Source organism: Protomyctophum bolini (assembly GCF_963924005.1).
Source record: "Protomyctophum bolini genome assembly, chromosome: 23".
NCBI lineage: Eukaryota > Metazoa > Chordata > Actinopteri > Myctophiformes > Myctophidae > Protomyctophum > Protomyctophum bolini.
Window position 1 is genome coordinate 21132756 of NC_137884.1, and position 12473 is coordinate 21145228.

The 12473-nt window shown below is 41.8% G+C and overlaps 2 protein-coding genes across 5 annotated transcripts in view; one reads left to right on the forward strand and one right to left on the reverse strand.

Moving 5' to 3' along the window:
- Positions 1 to 2870, forward strand: part of tulp3 (TUB like protein 3) — a 33181-nt gene extending 30311 nt beyond the window's left edge. For all 3 annotated transcript variants that reach the window (XM_080757402.1, XM_080757403.1, XM_080757401.1), the window contains exons 11-12: positions 303 to 474; positions 910 to 2870. In XM_080757402.1, coding sequence (XP_080613528.1) covers positions 303 to 474; positions 910 to 1043 — 306 coding nt within the window. In that variant the 3' untranslated portion in view covers positions 1044 to 2870. The remainder of the gene's footprint in view (positions 1 to 302; positions 475 to 909) is intronic.
- Positions 2871 to 3537: 667 nt separating this feature from the next.
- Positions 3538 to 9803, reverse strand: trim35-14 (tripartite motif containing 35-14). 2 transcript variants are annotated; one of them, XM_080757600.1, is made up of 8 exons: positions 9752 to 9803; positions 8074 to 8354; positions 7114 to 7302; positions 6829 to 6924; positions 6133 to 6363; positions 6022 to 6044; positions 5810 to 5928; positions 3538 to 5204 (listed from the first exon to the last, which is right to left on the reverse strand). In XM_080757600.1, exons 2-8 carry the CDS (start codon positions 8317 to 8319, stop codon positions 4660 to 4662), a joined length of 1449 nt encoding a protein of 482 aa, XP_080613726.1. In that variant the 5' UTR covers positions 8320 to 8354; positions 9752 to 9803; the 3' UTR covers positions 3538 to 4659. The 2 variants fall into 2 exon arrangements, with proteins under 2 accessions (XP_080613726.1, XP_080613727.1); XM_080757601.1 differs by lacking the exon at positions 9752 to 9803 and adding an exon at positions 8923 to 9154.
- Positions 9804 to 12473: the final 2670 nt, after the last annotated feature.

The window sequence follows — 12473 nt, forward strand, 5'->3', positions numbered from 1 at the left end:
TCTTTATTTAGAGATCTTTGTTGGGAATTTTGTTAGGCAAGAAAATAAGGCAGATAATCCTTTAAAGGTCCTATGACACACCCTGGAAATATCATTATTATGATACTGTACACCACGTGGTCTCAGTGAAAACAGTCTGAAAACGCACATGACACTAGCGACTAGGCAGGCTTAGTAGGCATGTCGTAGCCACTTTAAGTTTGGAGTTTGAACCTTGATGAACTCCCTAATTATCAGACAGTCAAAATGTGGGCGTGTGCGTTCCTGTTGGCTGACATGAAGCATAATTCATTGTTTTCCAGGAGCAGGAGAGTCTGCTGAGTAAGTACCAGAATCACTCCCTGGACAGCCTGATCGAGCTGCACAACAAGGCCCCTGTGTGGAACGACGACACCCAGTCATACGTGCTCAACTTCCACGGCCGCGTCACTCAAGCCTCGGTCAAGAACTTTCAGATTGTCCACGACAATGACCGTAAGTTTCCCTCCTTTTGTGTTATTATTAAAATTTTTTTTTTGCTGTAGGAGGCGCAGGGTTGGGAATGTATCAGAGTGTTTGTTTTCTGGCCCAGAGACCACTGCTGGGCACCTAGGCTTCAATGACAGGTGACAGCTTGTCGCAAGTTCGAATCCCGATCCCGTCGACCTTTGCTCTTTTCCTGTTTATCTATATATCAGTATAAGGCAGCCAAAAGATAATATATATTTAAAATGATGATTTTAGTTTGCTAAACTTAGACCGTGTTTGTCTTGATTGATGCTTTCTTGATACTGTATAGTCAGTGTTGCTTAGCGGTCAACTTTTTTGTACGATAAATGTGTTCTATCCATCTCCCTCTATTTCCCCAGTCGTATTACATTGCATTTTGGAATTCAGGCTTCTTTGTCTCGTTGTCGCCTTCCCTCACAGCTGACTACATTGTGATGCAGTTTGGCAGAGTAGCGGAGGACATCTTCACTCTCGACTACAACTACCCCATGTGCGCCCTGCAAGCCTTCGCCATTGGCCTTTCCAGCTTTGACAGCAAGTTGGCCTGCGAATGAATTGCCAGTGTTAAACTCTGACAGAACTCTTCAGAGTTACAAATGTATAAATTAATACTGAGGATTTTTACTGTGTTGCACCCGAGTCCCCCCTTTTGTCTCCTCCCCAATCCCTTCTCCCGGGGGAGGAGTGAATCGTGCACACACAAACACGCTAATGTGTCTCCCAACGGTTTAGCACATTCAACAGGACAATGAAGAATTGTACCCAAGCGTTTCTCTGCCTGTCTCTTGACATCATATTCACCAGCAAATCTGCCTTTGAGAGGAGTAAATTACTGGACCTGTCCTTGGCCCTTACTGTCTATTGTCATTAGTACTGTACAACATCCAACAGGACTCGGATCACACTAATGAACAGGTGTGAAGTGGAAGCAATATTGAGATAAGTGCAGGGGATGTTGGTTGGTGATGTTGGCGCTCCCTTGTTGGCAATGTATACATTGCCTTCGATTTGTAATCTTTTTCATACTGTCTTAAAGGAATATTCCATTGTTTTTAACCGTGCTTGTGGCTGTGCTCTGAAGTGGGTGATGTTGGTCGGTCCATCCGTCTCTCCACCATTTAGGTCCAAAAACATTTCCTGAAAATGCTCCCTGTATCACTGAATCAAAGCACCACATATTGACACGGACACATACATGTAAAAGACCTCAGCCTCAAGGGCCGTGTAATGTATTCTAGGATCTGACTGCAAAGCACTGTCGGATGATGATTACTGATGTGTGGCAGTAAAATGTGCTTGTAAATGTGCTTGTAAAGTTAACACAGTTTGTCACAAACCGAGAAACAACCATAAACTTGACAGTGGAGTATTCCTTTTGTTTTAGCCAGTGCATATCTATGATGAAAGTGAAGGGAAAAAGCAAGTACTTGTATTTCCTGAGTGAGAGACATGCACTCTTATAAAAAAAAGAAATAGTCCAAAAAGATCCTGACATTTTATGATTAATAACGTTTAGCAAGCAGTAACAATGCTGTATGCTGCTGCATTTTGCTGTTGCCTCAGTTGCTTTGTAATTTGTCTATTATACATGTTAAATATGGCTGTTTTAAATGTACAGTAACTCATTCTTCTCTTAATCCTGTTTGCTGGTGTTTCAAGTGCATTATTGAGAGTAGCATTTATTACTTAAACTCATGAGTTTTTGTGTTTTAGTGAAACTGTTTTTAATGTTTAATTGTGATATTCTTGTCTTACCAATTTGGAATCTTACGTAAAAGCGGAATTGCACAATGAGTAAAAAAAGGGATTTATTATGAGTTTATGCCTTAATATCGGATTTATCCCAATGATCTTTAAACAATATGAAATGAATTAAATGTTATTAAAGGTGGCAGGTTGTTACTGACATGCCATGATGTCTAATCCCATCACACTAACGTTCAGTTGAGATCCCGTTTTTGATGGTCACTTAAATGTAGTCTAAACTTGGCATTGGAAGGATAAAGGACTTGATGATGCTGATGGTTTGTGGGGTTGGACTTTTACATTTACCTTATATTAAAAGTATGGTATGTTCCTACTCAAGTAGGTCCTCAGGTTAATTAACTTCACAGGAAAATGGCAAACAGCTGGTTCCTTTCAAGTGGTTTAATCATCTTTCAAATACCAAGAGACTTGTGCCAGCGTCCTAAAATAAGTTGTTTTTCTCATTATTTAAATGAGAAAGGAAAGAATGTGTAGCAGGTTTGAAGAGGCAATGACTTGTATTATATATTTTGAAAAAGAGAAAATGCTTTACTGCAGATGACTAGTAAATTACATTAAATTGATATTGTGGACTCGATTGCTCCATCTCAATAAATGAATATTGAACCATTGGACTTAACGTTTTTGAATGATTGAACTCTTATAAACACAACTCAATTCCATTAGATCCTGAAAAGCTTTTCAGTGTAAAATATATAACTAAAATAACTTAAAAAATGGAAAGTTCAATTACCCCTATTGGGCTGAATATAAGACTGTTTTTTTTCCAATGGAAATATCCTAAAAAGCAGGGTCTATTATAATCAGGGACTAGAGACTATTTGACATTCAATGTTATTTTTCCACAAATTAGTCTAGAAATATGGGGTCGTCTTCTAATCAGTCGTCTTATATTTGGGACAATACGGTAAAATGTCTTCTGGCCCGGCAGGTGATTTTGGAAATAATTTACGTTATCTGACAGACAGTAGTACCACATAAGCTAGTGATTCTCAAAGTGAGGTCCAGAGGTCCCCAGCTACATTGTAGTTTTGGAACTAAACAATGGACCCTTAAAAGGTCTAACTCTGAGAATGTACAAATGGACGCTACAGGTCGACTTGGTTCCATTTGGGAATCAAGAGACCTGTGACATTAATTTGAGGTCCTTTTAATTAAAACGTTAGTGCGTGGGCCCAGGGTATCAATCACAATACTTCGAAACCTGTATATTCTACCATTTGTGCTTCTTTAGTATATTTCAGAGTAAAAACAAGTAGTATTAATTAATTTTGGTTTATTAGTACCACAGGCAAAATTCATTCATCATTGAAAGTAAGGACAGGCAACAAATAAACTATTAAACAGGTTAGTTACATTTAACATGATATAAAAATAGTCAACAAATCACTGACACCATTTTCATCACAAATTTGCAATTCTTTTTTAACATAATTTTGAGTATTAACATAATGGGAACATAGTTAAGAAAGATATACCAAAAAACATGACATTTGATTGTGTATTTTACTATTTCCATCTTAACATGCGCATCACCGCCCTCTAGTGTCTAGCATAATGAATCATTGCTCTGTGTTTGGAGAATTACTCAGGTGCAAGATTGGGAGTTGGATTGAAAGGTGCATGTCATTATCGGTTAGTACTTGCTCATATAATCACACATTTATGTTTTTGTTCAACAGGAAGTAATTAAATGAAACAAACATGGCTATGACAACTTAAAATGGTACACTAAAGTAAGTTCCAGAAAGAGATAGAATTGTGATGCATGAATTAGGCACTGCAATAATAGAAACATGATTCGTCACTGCTTACTTTACATTGTGGACAAAAATGACACTCCAGGAGTGTGATGGTAGTCCCAACCATAGATATTTAAAAAAATAGATGCCTCATTGGCCACTGCAGTTCGTTGGAGCCATGTGTGTTGAAGGAGGGACGGAACAATTCACACTGGGGGAGGAAGTACGCCGGAAGTGTGGAAGGCACGTTATGTCACGCTGTCACTCAAGTGATTACTGGCCAATCACAGCGCATCTTTTCCGGGACTTATCAGACCTGAACATGCGCTCTGTGATGGGCGCTCATGCTTCCGCGGTGCTTCGCAAGGAATCTCAGGAAAGTTTTGCCCTCCCTTGAGCACATACGCTCCAGAGCCAGATAGGGCGTCTACCTTTATACGTCTATGGTCCGACCAAAATCAGTCCTCTTAGCTGGAAGTTTATCTGCACACTGCACGGTTGGAAGCTCTAGTGAGGTCTACTCTACCCTGCACCCAACGCCGCGATTGACTGAGACACACCCCAGGCTGCTACACTAGGAAATAGGCCACAATACAGAAATTAAATGCTCTCAACATGTCATTTCATGGCGTCGGTCAGGAAATATATGGCGTCGGTCTTCTTATACCCAATAATCAACTGCTTTCACAGCGACCTCCAGAGGCTCAATCTTCAAAGGGAATTGTTTGCATCCTACCCAGAAGTAAGGGAAGACCCTCTCTGGGATCTGCTTGAAGCTGTAGATGTACGAGTCGTCATGTGCGTCATAAAAACCCACCCGCCTCTTGTCACACTCCAGTTGCACTCGGATTCTCTGGGGCTTCCTCTTCAGGCCAAGTCTGGTTAAAGGGGAGGTTCCTGCAAAATACATTTCATGGTAAAAGTACACGGTGAAGTACCCGTTCTTCAGCACCGAGGAAACTTTCTCTTTCCTCACAACCGATTCTTGGGCCACCCCGAGGACCCAGGCAGTGTTTCCCCCGACTTCTACCTCCCACACGTGCTTTCCCGTAGCGAAGGACTGGTGACCCAGGACGCCCGTGTCTGGGTCAAATCTCTCAGGGTTGTCGGGAAGCATTTGCTTGACATCGCTGTCACTGACACTGGTAAGATCATCGGAGAGCACGAGCCAGGGGGCAGCCGTGTTGGGGTCGAGAGTCACCGGAGCTACAGAGAACACAGTGCAGTTCATTAGCTCAGCTGTGAATTTAATAACGTACAGTAGCTGTCATTCTGGTTCATTCAATGTGTGCTTTGTATCTTGTGAATGACTACAGGTCCTTTTAAACGGGCAGCGATTAACGCAGACGTTGGCACCTTGGCTGGTAATTCTGTCTGGCAGTGTGCCACGGGTTCGACTCCCGTTCCCGATGGCCTTTACTGCATGTCTTCCTCCCCCTCTCTCTCCCCATTTCCTGTAAGCCTACTATCTCTCCCTCCATAAAAATAGATAAAATAAAGGTGAAAGCCAACAAAAAAAACAAACAAACAAAAAAATCCAGGTCTGTTCAGTCATGGGCTTGTGCACGAAACAAGCACGCACGACAATTTCACGGGACCACGCGCTCACGTAAATAGTACGCTTGCATTGTCGCCCCCTCGACTTCAGACAGAAAAGAAAACGCAGGTCATATTGGAAATGAATTACTAGGTGCGTTAATCGCTGCCCGCTTGAAAGGACCTTGTTAGAATATGTTGCAACATGCCTTCTTATGACCAGGGCAATAACACCCTTTTTTTGTTTTTATCTTAGTCCTGTATTAAGCACTCACTGTATTTGACAATATCTTGCATTCTCTCCCACACAGTGTACTTGAGGGACCCCAGGTATTCAGCCACATTTATTAAGGCTCCTGAAGTCATGACTGGGTCTTCCAGTGGACACCGAGCCCTAAAGAAAAAGGAAAAGAAACTCAAATCAAAGTTTACCCCAACTGACATTTCAACATAAAAGAATGAGAGGAAGGACTAAACGGCCAGTCACCTTGCCAGTGTCTTCTTGCAGTTCTGGAAGAGAAAACAAATTCAACATCATTGGGGGGAAAAAAAGAGTTAACGGACACAATCTGACAATAAAGATGTGCGCCAAACTTACGTTAAGGACAGAGATGCCCTGCACATCTATCTCCGCCTCCAAGGCTGTGATGGTCCCCGAAAGAGAGGTTATAGTTCTGGTCATTTCACCAATCCTCTGCCTCACTGCCTGAATCTTCTCCTCCTCCTCTCTCTTCAGGTCGTCCACCTTGGCCTCTTCCTCGGCTCTGAGGAAGCGGTGGAGCTCCTCGAACTCCTCCCGCGTGCGTCTCTCCACAAACTGCACTTGGACCTGAAATGAAAACCGTTGTCACTACAGTCTGGAAATCATCGGCAAGGTGCATGACATGTGATCTTATGTGCCGTGCCCACCACAAAGACAACACCTGCAGTGATGAAAATAGGTTTTCAATGTAATGAGTCCAGGGATGCAGGGATGGTCTTTTAGATAAGTCCCGGGGACATTTTATGAGTCCCACTTCAACGACGTCAGGAGTCATATTTTGCCATTTTTACTAATTGCAACATTTAACTCCCATTTCATTTTATATGGTTATAATGTGGTTATATTCATGTAGAAAACAGAAGAAGAAATGATTATTATAACTAAAGCTAGCAAAATAAACTAGAATAAAAAAACAGTACAGTACTAGTACAGTAGTGCATCCCGTGGATGCAGAGGTCATTGTTTTATTGCGTCCCTTAACTATAAACTGCGTTTTGGGATGCAAAATGCACACTATTTTAATCTCTGCACCTGAATGTGTGCCTCAGTATCCTCGTAGCTTCTCTTCATTTTCTCAAAAGCCTCCCTCTTCTCCTGCAAAGCTGTGAGTGCGCCCTTCATTTTGCCCTGTGTAGACAAAAGTGAGCACCCGTTGCCTATAGACACATTTTAACTGGTATGTTTACTTGACAACTCGCACACATAATAATGACATAATCAATCATACACTATTTTTCTCCGTCATCTCGTCTGAGAACACCACCGGTTATCGGTCACACCGTTCTGTTAACGTGACATGAAAACCTTGATCTCTACCTTCATGTCAACGATGGCCTCGTCGAGTGGACAGCACACGTGCTGTTTGTGCTTCCTGGAGGTGTGGCAGACGATACAGATGGGCTCCTTGTCCTGCATGCAGAACAGCTTGAATTTCTCCCCGTGAAGAGGACATATCTCTCCTGGTTCACAGTACAGCTCTGCTACTGCAGCTTCCAGTTCGCCGTCCTGAATGCAAGGGTTGTCACAATTGTCACATAATTGTTTCATCGCAATTATTCGAGATAATCACAATAATTTTGTCATAATCTTCATAATCGTTTCCAACGTTGAAAGATGTTCATACATTAATAAAATAAATAGCAGATCTACAAGCTTGCAACACGTCGTAAGCTTTTTTTTATTTTTTAAGTATAACATTTATAGTAGTATTTGTCATATCTGCCCTGTGCACTTTTTACATTACGAAGCCTAAAAGGCGAACATAAATGTAATGTCTATTCCATTAATATTCCAATTTCCAATGCCAAAAACACAATCAAATCGTTAAATCGCAATTATTGGTGTGACAATTAATCGTCAACTTAACCCATTCTGAACAGGAACCCCCTTTGGTGTATTAAATAAAATATTATGTTATAATTTAGCTATTGAAAAACAAGCTCATAGCGCTCCACCGAGTGGCGCGCTACGAGCTTGTAGGTCTGCTACTTTTGAAAAGTCGTGAAAGTGTGGTGCAAATCTTTGAATATATATTTCAGAGCGAACATTTTTAACTAAAATATTTGCTTCTGGGGGGTCCCTGGAACAACATATTTTGAGATGGGGGTCCGTGGCCCAATAGAGATAATTATGGGGTCCCTTGACATGAAAAAGGTTGAGCACAACTAACATAGAAACATGAGTTTTTCAGAAAACTATTAGGATTTAGAAGCCTTTTTTTTATTTTTTTTAATCTGTCCAAAATGGGTTAAATGTGTGATGGTGACAGCGACCCACCTGTATGTAGGCGTCACATACGTTCTTCAGGGTCAGACTGTTCACGGGCTCATCGGCGGACTCTTTCCTGCAGAGAGGACAGTCGCGGCTGTGTCCCCGCGGAGACCAGTACTGCTGCAGGCAGGCTGCACAGAAACTGTGGCTGCACTTGAGGACCACCGGGTCCCTGAATATATCGCAGCATATGGGGCAGGTGAGGTCCAGCTCCGGGAGCGACGAGAGTGAGTGAGTGAGTCTACCAGCCATCCTTCAGGGCACGCACACTGCAGGAAACTGTCCCACTGAAAAAGAAATGACATTGGCAAAGATGTGGGACGTTAGCCAAACAACAGATAATAATATAATATAATAATTATATATTATATATAATTATATAATATATATAAAGATCAGCAGATCAATTCGGCTAACACAGTTTACTTTCATAAAACTATTCTAGATTCACAAAACCTTTCCTCCCAACATATTTCTAAAAATAAATAAAAATGTACACATTTACGTAACAATAATTGTCATATATCAATCATAATGATACAATAGAATAGTTACATAAATATAAGCGTACCAGACTAGGATTGGACAGTGAGTATTCAGTCAACCACCTCTTGGGAGGAAGTGACATATTCTTGGCGCAGTGTTTGGCTCGTGACACTTCAGAAATAAACAACCCGCATATTGATACCGTAACCTTGTTTAGAGTATTCAAGATACTACAGGTGTGTTGAGGCTGAATTGATGAAGGTAATTTAAATCACACCTGTCAATCGTGTGTGTGTGTGTGTGTGTGTACTGTAGGGCAGTGTGTCATATACACAAACTATGCCTAAACTTAACCAAGTTAACCCTAACCTGTAAAACAAGCACCCCCTCCTCAGCGACTCCCAGGCTCTGCAAAAAAAGACTTTCCCAGCTGCACCCTGACTGTTTGAACTTTGGCCTGCATGTTACATAACCAGTCAATCATTGGTAATGGAATGGTAAATTACCATCTGCATTTTAACCCATGTCTGTTTGTCAATGTGGCTTCCGTTAAAGTAGTTTTGTGATTAATGTAGTACTAGCTTGACGTTTGATCAAGACTACCAAGTACCATTTATTATTGTATTTGCTTTCTTGATCCAAGGCTACAAGTAGCCTACGTACAGTACGTGCAAGGCATTAGCCACCACGGTTCACATTTTCACAATATCGTCATGGCGGAACTTCAACCTGTTTTACGTACTTGCTCCATTTACAAAATTACAACGTCTAACATAAGTTACATTTAAAATCTCAACGTGTATGTAGTCGTTAACGTTTTAAATGTAGAAAGCTGCTCAATAACAGGGTGAAGTTTCAGGGCTAGCCCGTGCAGTGCTCATTTGAAGGACGTGTTTTACTCGTGCTAATGCCGTTCCGTCGCGGAACAGACAGTGTGTTGTGTATGAATTATGAAATTAACCTCGTGGAAGAGTGAATATTTGACAAATGTACGTTTCCTCCTGTAACAGCTGCTATAGGGAGATGTTGACCGACAAGGCGACAACTCGGCTGAATTTGAGCCAGGTCGCAGCAGCACTTCAAATGGGCGTGAGTAGAGACCCGCAACACAACACAATCACATTGAATATACGTACGCACAATGTATGTATGAAATAAAGACAGCATACAGACAGACAGTAGATTGTTTCAACCGTACCTGAAATGCAACAACAACACAGCATCGAAGGTTTCACCCAACTTCCTGGTTCCTCCTACTTCCTGCTGAAGTCAACAACATGTTTTTTCATTGAATACTTTATTAACAGTTTGCATGGACAAGCACAGGGTACAGTACAATATTATACAGTCTGCTAAAAGGATGAATACAAGAAAGCTCACCTTGTTTTCATTGGAGTCCTCATGTGCTCAAGTCATTGAAAAACATTCATGACACACAATAGACTTTGAAAATACATCCTTTTTAGATTTTTCACTTTTTTACTGGGGCCAGCCCATGCAGTTACGCCATCCCTAACTGTAGTTTAAAACTAAGTCCTGCTAGGCACATGAATGGACAGCACATGACTAAAATGCTGTTCCACTACATAGACACTTTTGTAGTGATATCAATCACAATGTTTAGTTAAACTGTTAGTTGTTGTTTTTGTGGAATTATGATGTATTATGTATTTGATGTGACTGTTATTAATAGTTACAGTATTGCTATAAAAGAAAACTAGGCTACATGTTTTGCAATATGTTTTCTGCATGTTATCATGTTGTTAGCTGCCTGCCATATACATTTTATTTATATTTGAAGTAGACCTAGAATGCCTGTGATCATTTAATTATACTTCGTAAATGTTCATGTATCAGAGGCATAGAACGGTCTGCTTTAACTTCAGTTCGGGTTCCAAATTGGCGGCCTAAATGTGATAAATGCTCCGTTTGTACTCACCCATTAAATAATTCCAAAAACGTGGAGTGAAAAATGGTCCTCTAGTTTTATATCCATGTGAAAGTTCTGGCACCAAACGTGTATTTAGTGAATTATCTCCACTTTTTCAAGAGATGCACACGGACATCTTTCTCTCCGGGCGAGGGGGGCCGGAACAATCGATGAACTGATTTTACAAATACGTCTGTGTTTACCACAGACGTCATCACCAATTGACCAGGGAAACACAAAAGTTTGCAGTCACACAATTGGCAGGTGGTGTGATTAATTACCCAGCACCTATCGCAAAGCACCTGCCAATTGTGTGACCGCAAACTTTTGTGTTTCCCTGGTCAATTGGTGATGACGTCTGTGGTAAACACAGACGTATTTGTAAAATCAGTTCATCGATTGTTCCGGCCCCCCTCGCCCGGAGAGAAAGATGTCCGTGTGCATCTCTGCAAAGTGGAGATAATTCACTAAATACGCGTTTTGTGCCAGAACTTTCACATGGATATAAAACTAGAGGACCATTTTTCACACCACGTTTTTGGAATTATTTAATGGGTGAGTACAAACGGAGCATTTATCACATTTATGCCGCACATTGAGAAATTCTACCATAAATCATGGATGTGATCTATGGCTCATGTATGTGAAATACTGTATACTGTATGAAACAACAAGAGCCGTTTTAGGGCTATATTTGAGGTATCTAGCTGAGGCTGTTATTAAGATCACATTACAACTAAAAAAGTGCTCCTTGGAGCACATCTCGCCTGGACAGGTAGGTTATTGGGCATAGGCACACATAGGTCACGCGTGGACACGACAGAACTCAGAAGAACCTGAAGCCCTTCTTCGTGCAGGGTTTTTAGACAGCTGGTGGATGGAAAAGAAGCTCCACCTCCGCGCCCGACTGACGCGGAGGAGAGCACGTCTGGGAAGCTGTCCGTCGCGTCAGTCAGCCGCGGAGGTGGAGCTTCTTTTCCATCCACCAGCTGTCTAAAAACCCCACGAAGAAGAAGGGCTTCAGGTTCTTCTGACGCGTCTGCGCGCGACAGTGTGCCCAGGCTGATTGTGGGCCAGCAATGTTGTTCGGAATACGCCCATCAGAGGTCACACCTGTGTGAGGCGAAGGCGAGGGGCGCTCTTATCATCATCTCATTCCGGCCAATCACAATTTGAGTCCTCACCTTTGTCTTCAACGTTTGTGTTTACACAATGTTTGTGTCTACACAAACCCTCAAAGCTGGACCTAGGAGGGGCTAGGCTAGCGCCCCTCAAAAAATACACTTGTACTGTGTACTGTGAAGTGAGCGGCGCCTTTCACCACAATGACGTCTGATGATGTCAACAACACGGACATTCCGTGCGGTCTGTCTGTCTGTCTGTCTGTCTGTCTGTCCAATGCTCAAACGGACAGACAGATAGACAAAGCTGTGCATTGGAGTGGCTGCACCGCTAAAAAAAACAGATTTCCTGATCACAGACGGACACATGGACACACTGACTCCCTTGTTCAAGGACACGTAGGCCTACTGACAGGATACTGGTTTCAATATTGAACAGAGAACTGTTTCATGTCATGTAAAATGTTTGCTTTTATCGTTGTACATGTCATGAACCACACATCAACACTGCTGTCATCCTTTTATTCTAGGCATTTCCTGCAGCAACTTCATTTGTGTGGACTCCGGACCACTGGGTTTCAGAAGACTTCTAGAGAAGGTGAGTTGTTTCTCTTTCACATGAACGCAATTTCATTTATATATAGGCCTACGGGAAGTTAGCAGAGAGTGCAAACATCTATTAGACATGCATGTCAAAATATTCCCTCAACAGCAATTCAATGAAACCAATGAGTTTTGTTGTGAATGTACCACAGATCACCACTAGATGTCAGCATGCGCCCACAACAAATTTCAAACTGGGGGATTCTGGGCCACACAGAATTCTTGTGATGCTAAAAAGACATAAGCATATGTGTCCTTGTTGTTCA

Coding starts and splice junctions, on each gene's coding strand:
- trim35-14 (XM_080757600.1), bottom strand. CDS start 8,319: ATGGCTGGTAGACTCACTCACTCACTCTCGTCGCTCCCGGAGCTGGAC. Junction 7,303..8,073: donor TATGTGACGCCTACATACAG/GTGGGTCGCTGT, acceptor CCTTGCATTCAG/GACGGCGAACTGGAAGCTGC. Junction 6,045..6,132: donor AGGGCATCTCTGTCCTTAAC/GTAAGTTTGGCG, acceptor TTTCTCTTCCAG/AACTGCAAGAAGACACTGGC.